Source organism: Austrofundulus limnaeus, unplaced genomic scaffold (genome assembly GCF_001266775.1).
Source record: "Austrofundulus limnaeus strain Quisiro unplaced genomic scaffold, Austrofundulus_limnaeus-1.0 Scaffold89, whole genome shotgun sequence".
In the NCBI taxonomy this organism is placed as follows: Eukaryota; Metazoa; Chordata; class Actinopteri; order Cyprinodontiformes; family Rivulidae; genus Austrofundulus; species Austrofundulus limnaeus.
In genome coordinates, this window is record NW_013952491.1 from 1,176,584 (window position 1) to 1,184,267 (window position 7,684).

Here is a 7,684-nt window from a genome sequence, read left to right on the forward strand (position 1 = left end):
AAGTGTTACAGACCACAGCTGATGGGAAACTACTTGATTCGGGGGAATAAAAAGGATCCACATGGCTCAAAATACATTGAAAAACTAAAACTAAGGATATTTTATCTATAATTTCAGTTACTTTTAGTTAATTTTGTAAAAAGATTATACAATTTTAGTTAGTTACCGTTTTTTATTTTATAACAGTTTTTATTTATTTTATAACTAAAATGTTTTTTTTTTTTCAGTTTCAGTTTTTGTTATTTAGTTAGTTTTAGTTAACTATATAACCCTGGTTCAGACACCCCCTTTTTAGATGGAGCCCCCTCCTGAAAAACGGGGTTTATTGTAAAACCATTGGCTGGTGCAGCGTAGGTCAGACACATCTACAGTCCTGACAGATTTCATGCTGATCGGTGCAGCTGTTTCTGTGCTACAGACCAAATATCACTGAATTAAATAATAATAATAAAAATAAATTAAAAATAAACAATATGAAAACAATACGACCCCCGCTTCGCGTGCAGGGCAGTCTGAAGAAGGTGTGTGTGTGGATGGGTTTTTTTCTACAATGTGGAGAAAATTTCCCCCGAAAAGCAGCCTTGTAGGGACTAAGTGCATCGTGGGGACCACTGCCAGGTCTCCACGGGTCCAAATGCAAATTACAGGTGTGGGGTTAGGGTTAGGACCAAGGTTTAGGTTAGTTTTAGGGTCAGGTAAGGTACCTGTGTGTTTAATTTTAGGGTAAATGGTCAGGGTTAGGCTGTAGAAATGTAATGGAAGTCAATGGAATGTCCCCATATGTATAGGCGGACACATTTGTGTGTGTGCCTAAAAGCCCGTGAAGTCAAAGGTGACAGAAGTAATGATAAGGAGGGGGAACCCACCCCCTCTCTGGGGAACTGTGAACACTAAGCTCGTGATTGTGTGGAATATGGTATTTACAGCTCCGTGCAGCTTCCTCTGAGGAAACATTATCTCTCTCCTCCTCTCCTCTCCCTCCTTTCATCTCCTCCTCTCTCCAGCTCTGATTGTTCTTTCTAATAAAACTTTATTGATTTTTTTTCTTTCTTCTTCCCCAGTCAAAGTTTTAAACACAAAGTGTGAGTCAGTACTGTTAGGAAAGACCATACAGAATAAAACAAAACAAAACACATTGTTAGTCTTTAAAATTTACACAAAATGACTTCCAAATAAGATTTTTTAGGTTCTAAAGAAGAGAAAACAAGCTAACCTGAATAGACTCGATGCTGGAACTAGTTGGTTCAGTATTGAGGTCGGGGAGCTGAATACGTGCATGCACCATTTTCAGGTTTTTTAGAGTTAAAACAAACATTTTTTAAAGATCTATGCATGACTCCAAACATTAGACAGTTGTAGTGTTGATCTGTGATGGTCCAGATGGAAGAGGTGTAGGTTGGGCCAAATTGTATCGTTAGAAAAACTGTCACCAGTAATTATTCAGCACTTTGTGGTTACTATGATGGCTGCCGGGGCGGAGCAGACAGGTTTGATCTCAGCACTCTTTGATTGTCTACATCCTCACTCTGTCAGACTGGGTTCTGATCCATCCATCTTTGTTTCCACGGTTCCTGCCCTCAAAGATCGCCTTAGTTTGGAATCGACCAGTAAAACTGACTAAACTAAACTCTAAACTAACCCGAACTATAAAATCCAAACATTAAATAGCAGAAATCTCTCCTATCATTGCTCTCTCCATCACTGCTGAACTTCATTCAACTTTTGCATCTTTTTTCTTCTTCTTCTTGTAGATTTTGTGGCCCTTGACAAATAACTTCAGGTCTCGGTCAGGAAGTAGTTTAGGGGTTTTATGTTAGTTCGGCTGGGGTGGGGGTGAGACCAGAGGGTGATTCAGGTGTGTTTTTCTGCTGCACTGCTTCAAATATGATAATCATTATTTAATCTATCTAAAAACATGCTGTAAATTATTTATTGTAACTCTTTTACTTGACCTTTCAATGTCATTTAAAAATCTGTGTATAGGCCCTGTACATTTTAGACAACTTATGCTAACTTATGAAAATTTTAAAGCCACCCCGATGCTATCACCATATATATGTATTAGCTCAGCGCTACACYTCCTCCTCTCATCACTGAGGTCCTCCATCCACATGACAGAGAGGGGAACACAAAAATGACTCAGCTGCAACTAAAAATATGGATGAAGGACCTCAGTTTAACTTGTTTGTCGCACTAGCGCTGAGCTAATACATATAAGGCAATATAGCGTCAGCGTAAAGGCTAACAGGCTAAGCTGATGTTCTTCTTCCATGAAGCAGCTCTGTTGTCCTCCATCCATATTTTCAGTTCCAGGCTGAGTCATTTCTACCTTCTCCTCTCTGTCAACGCTCTCTGGTTTCATTTAAAAGAGTCGATCATCAGATATTGTCCAAGATTAACCTTCAGGGTGGATATAGCTCGCTAGCAGCCTCGCACCGAGGACCTATCCACGTCATCATTTACCCAGAATGCTTTGTGTGGAAATAAAATGGCTCTGTCCATGTTAAGATATATTTTTAAAAATGTACAAAACTAAACAGTATTTTTACAGTCTTTATTTTACAGTTAAAATATATGTTTATCAAATAAATTCTAATGTTACAACTAATCGTGGATAGATGAAAATTAAAAAATCAACTGGAAGCTTCTTGTATGCGTGTACATGCTGTAATGCTAACAAACCTGATCAAATACATAACATTTTTTAGTAATTTGTACATAAAAAATTCTTAAGTTGTCTAAAACATTATAGTGTGACAGGGCCTTAAAGCTTGAAGTCTGTAGTTTGGGTAAAAATGAACAGATTCTCACAGAGGGTGTATTTTTCTCTCTAGAGGGGTTGAAATCATGTGACTAGGCCAGAGACTATTATTAATTGTTATTGACCAAATGCCTCAATTAATCATGATTAATTTCTTTGCTAATTTTGTCCAACCCTAGTCAAGTGTTGTGTGAAGTGTCAATTATTGACTTTGTTATTATTTCATTATTGTGATGAAACAGAACAGATTCATGTTCAGAGCTTTAATATCGATTCCTTTCACAAAATGCAGACTCCCTGACATGTGGTGGATATTTATCTTGTCATCTTGGTTTCCTGTAAAAACATTTGTTTTTGAGCCTCAATGTGTGCTCACATTAAAGTGACACGCCCGTCCTTCAAATACAAAAAGTCAAAGAAAACATCTTTATACTTAAGAAAACTGGCATACAGTTTATTTTACCCATTTTGTCACATAACTGGCATATTTCATTTTGAATTTGGCTCAGCCAAAGTGAAACAGGAAGTGACATCAAAAGGGAAATCATTAATAAAATAAACTCTGCTTATTAAAACAAAATTATTTAAACTTTAACTCTTCTTCATCTCTCTGATAGAGACTCAGAATAATCTAAAGCAACATCAGATTCTTCTCTACAGTCTGTAATCAGCTGTTGTAACAATGCTCTGTTTACATGCAGACATTCCCCTTTGACATCACTTCCTGTTTCTTCACATGGAAATATCTCAACTACTGTTCATCTCAGTGGCATGAAATTTGTTTTGCAATATGTTATCAATGTTATATTTCCAAAAATGCATTCATGTTTTTTACAAAACTTTGATGTCACAGGCCCTTTAAGGCTGGAGGGGTGATAACAGAGGGGCTTTGAGAAGCAGAAATAAAAGAAAGACCAGAACTGATGTCCAAACAAAACACAATCATCTTCAGTTGTTTCAGGTTTTTATTTATCCGGCAGCTTCTCTCTGGTTAGAGAACGTAAAAATAAAGTTTTAATTTGTGTATCCTACAACCAGCATACATTCCCTGCTGTCAGTTCAAAGCAAGTGCAGTCATTTGCACTGCTCAGGTGTTTTCTATTGTTCTCAAGTAAACAGCCTCCTCCTCCTCCTCCTCCTCCATCCCTGCTGCTGATGGACAGCTCTTAGGGAGCGCCGATGCTCATGCTTTGACAGGGTTACAGTGCCGAAGGGGCTTAAAGGCAGCAGTTTTTTAAAAAAAGGCAGCACACACAAACAAAGAGTAAACAAGCACACCTGCTCAGAAACAAGCAGACGCTTCCATGTTGCCTCACAGGAGCGTCCTGCAGGACGGCCTGCTCGCACTGTCATCACAGGCAGCTGAGGGAGTCCAGGAGTTCTGTTGCTGTTTCATGGAGAAAGAAATCAAACTGTGTGTGTGTGTGTGTGTGTGTGTGTGTGTGGTGGACGGCTGTGATGAAAGCTGAGCAATAAGCTCCAGCTCTTCTTTCCTGACAGCTGCTGTCATAGCATCACAGTGCTGCCAGATAATTGCTTCTCTCTCTCTCTCTCTCTCTCTCTCTCTCTCTCTCTCTCTCTCTCTCTCTCTCTCTCTCTTATTTCCTTCCATCGCTCATTCTTCATCTCATCTCTTTTCTTTTCATGCTTCTGCTCCGTGTGATAATATCTCACAATTTCATAGAAATTTTGTCAGAATAAAAAAACAACCTCTGTCCTTCCTGTGGCGCTGGTCCAGGTTTTTAAATATTCTGTAGGAATGTGATGAAAGTCTGGTGATAATTGGCTCGTTGGAAGCTCGAGCACTTCTTCAATCTAATATGTGTTTTTACTTCAGGGCAAAGATGCTGCATTATTTATTTATTTATTTTATTACTTACAGTGGCCTTGTTGACACATTTTAAAGCTAAATTATTTGCATCATTTCTACTGTGATTAGTTTTGTCCAAAGTGGTTTTCCCACACTAACACAAAGATCTAGTTTCTGTGCAGAAATCAGAGTTTTGCCTTTTCTGCTTCTAAAAAAGAAAAATAACACAACAGGCAATTAAATAAGCCATCAAAGGACATTCAGAGAGGATTTGCAGGCTTGAAATCCATTACCTCTGATTTGAATGTAAACAAACACTTTATTTACATGGCACTTCATTCTCAGTGGGTTTATACAAAACCTAGTTTTGCATCTTATTTCTGCTCCTGCAGCAGAGATCATTGTGACGGCGCTGCCAGATCATCACATGCTCGGCTAATTATTCAGCAGATTTCTGTTCAACTGACCTTGTTTTTTAGATGTTCTGTGCAGTTTGTTCAAATAAAAATAGAAATATAACTTTAGGAGGAACTTTTAAATAAAAGATAAATCAGTGATATTATTTTCTTCAGAGTTTAAAACAGTTTTTTCTCAGGTTCCTCTGTGTTCAGGGTCCGGCTCTGAAAGATGAAGGGCGTTGTGAAGCCGTGATGTTTTCAGTTTTTATTTCAGGCACATGATGCTGACATGAGAACATGTGCTGCTAAAAGTAGAAAGTGTTTTTTTTTTACTGTTTGTTTTCATGTTGTGTGTGAAGCTGCATCTGTCAGACGAAACATTAAAACTCTGCAGCACACAGTTATTTTACTGTCACTGCTTTGGACTTCGTCAGCTCCACGTCAGCATGAAATAATATCTGAAAAGTTCCAACTTAATAGTTTTAAAGTGGAGCAGTTGGTGCATGAACTCAGCATTAGGTTCAGTCTGCAGCAGGAACAACTGTCCTTTGTCCTTTTAAAGGTTTCCTGCTGATCCTTAAAGTCTTAAAAGGCATTGAATTCAACAATCTAAAACTAAGGCCTTAATTCGACTTAAAATGTCTTAAATTGATCTTTCAGAGGTCTGAAAATGTAACACGTTGTAAGTAGAATGATTGTAATTCATCTTAAACATTAAAATAATTGGGAACATTTATTTATTTTTTTATTGTTTAGTTTTAAATAAACATTTGGGTGAAATTGTTGCTAACTGTTTTTTTCATTTGACTTTATTGTGAAGTTGGTCTTAAATTTCATTTAAAGTGGCATTAAAAAGTCTTAAAAAGTCTTAAATTTAAATGACCTTAAGTTGTAGAAACCTTGTTTTATGTCATTTGAACTGTTTGTTGCAGGACAAACTTATTTTAGATGTATTTATAATCTAATGAAAGCACCTTTTTCATTATTATGACCCCTGTATGTGAAGAGTAAGCAGGAGTCATGTTGTTTTCGTACTGTTTATTAAAAAAAAAAATTCAGTGATTTTTGTGGTTGTTGCTCAAAAACTATTAAACATAGGAGCTTCAGATTGATTTTGTTGTTTAGCTCTGATGAGGGGCTGTCCATAAGACCCCCACCCAAACCAATACAATTTTGGGATGCACTTGGTAGCATTGTAAGAAAATACGTGTTCAATATCGACTGAAGTCAAGATGAAAACACAGTTGTTAAATAAAATGATTTGTGAAAGGAATAAAGTCATACAACACCAGAATTCTGGACCTGAGTGAGGTTCATTTGTCACCGGCTGACAAGGAAAACCACACTAAGAGTCAGGATGTACATCTTTTATACATGATTCTTCAATGCCTGAGTTCGCCCCCTACTGACCTACGGCTGAATCACAGGCATTCATACAATAATCTCAACCTAATGTTGTTATAACGGTTCACTCATGTGTTGTTTATGATTCGGACATGTAACTACTCTATATCAATTAACACATAATAGACTAAACATTATAAAAATATTATAAAAAGGAAACCCTAATAATCTAGTGTGGTTTCTAACATCAGTACTAATCTGTAATAATTATAAATTTCTTCAGCATGACATTTATTAGGAATAAAGTCTTCTGAGTTCTGGTGCATTTGTGCGTGCGGGGGTCATTATGTTACCGCTATGCGGTACCTAGTTTGATTTTTGATTGGCAATTAAAAATAGAACGAATGATACCCTGGTCAGTGTATCTTTTGGTCATTGGATCTTCATTTTAGAAACGGGTATTAAAAAACAAGAAACAAGTAGCTGTTTGATTTTTGTTTTTAAAATACTGAAATTAAAATTAAAAATACAAAGCGTTTCTCATTCTGTTTCAGATAGCTATCTATTCCCCCACCAGAAGGGGCGCTCGCCTTTCAACTCTGCATAATAAAACACAAATTTCTGTAAATAAAAGGCTGTAACAAACGAGTGTTATGATGACTGTTGCTCTGTATGTATTTCATACATTTATTTAATTGTGTTCTGCTGGTGAAAATGACTCCTTCAGATTGTTAAATGAAAATAAAACCTGTTGTTGTGGTTCATAAATAATTTGTTCACAGTTTGTGTTTGTTTCCTGCTCAGGTGAAGATGTGTTCATCAGCTTGTGTGGGACATGTGAGGAGTTAAAGGTCCGTCTGGACACGGACGTCCTGCAGCTGAAGAGCACTTTCATCAACATGTCCAACGCTCACATCGTGTCTTTAACCAACCGCTGGGATGTTTGTCTTCATTACCGCTGGACAGAGTGGAGCAGCCATCAGGTGGAAGACCTGGTCTCTGTCAGGTTGGACACAAAAATGTCTCTCAGACTCATGTACTTTTTAAATATATGTGTTTATTTATTTTTTAACAATTTTGTCAGAAAAAACTCCTGTATTCATCAAACTTCTTAGAATTACTCTTAAGAACACTGTCAAGAGTGAAACTAAGTGTTCACAGAGTAAAAGTCAGTTATGAAGCATCTCAGTCTGACTTTAAGTGAAGTGTAGACTAAAGGGCTCGACACACGGGAGGCGACGTCGCTCGCTCTCCATTCATTTCCTATGGAGCCTGTGCGGTGAGGCGACAATCGCTTGCCCTCCTCCAGCTAAGTGACCGGTGAAAATCGTGCATGTGAAATTTCACGCACGTAGACGTGCACACGTGAGC

General features: G+C 37.6%; 1 protein-coding gene across 1 annotated transcript in view; it reads left to right on the forward strand.

Annotated features, from left to right (window-relative positions):
- hydin (HYDIN axonemal central pair apparatus protein) overlaps nucleotides 1-7,684 on the forward strand; it is a gene marked incomplete in the record, with an annotated part of 70,329 nt that overhangs the window by 11,516 nt on the left and 51,129 nt on the right. The window contains 1 exon segment of the mRNA XM_014012136.1: nucleotides 7,118-7,319. Within this exon segment, the coding sequence (XP_013867590.1) occupies nucleotides 7,118-7,319 (202 nt within the window).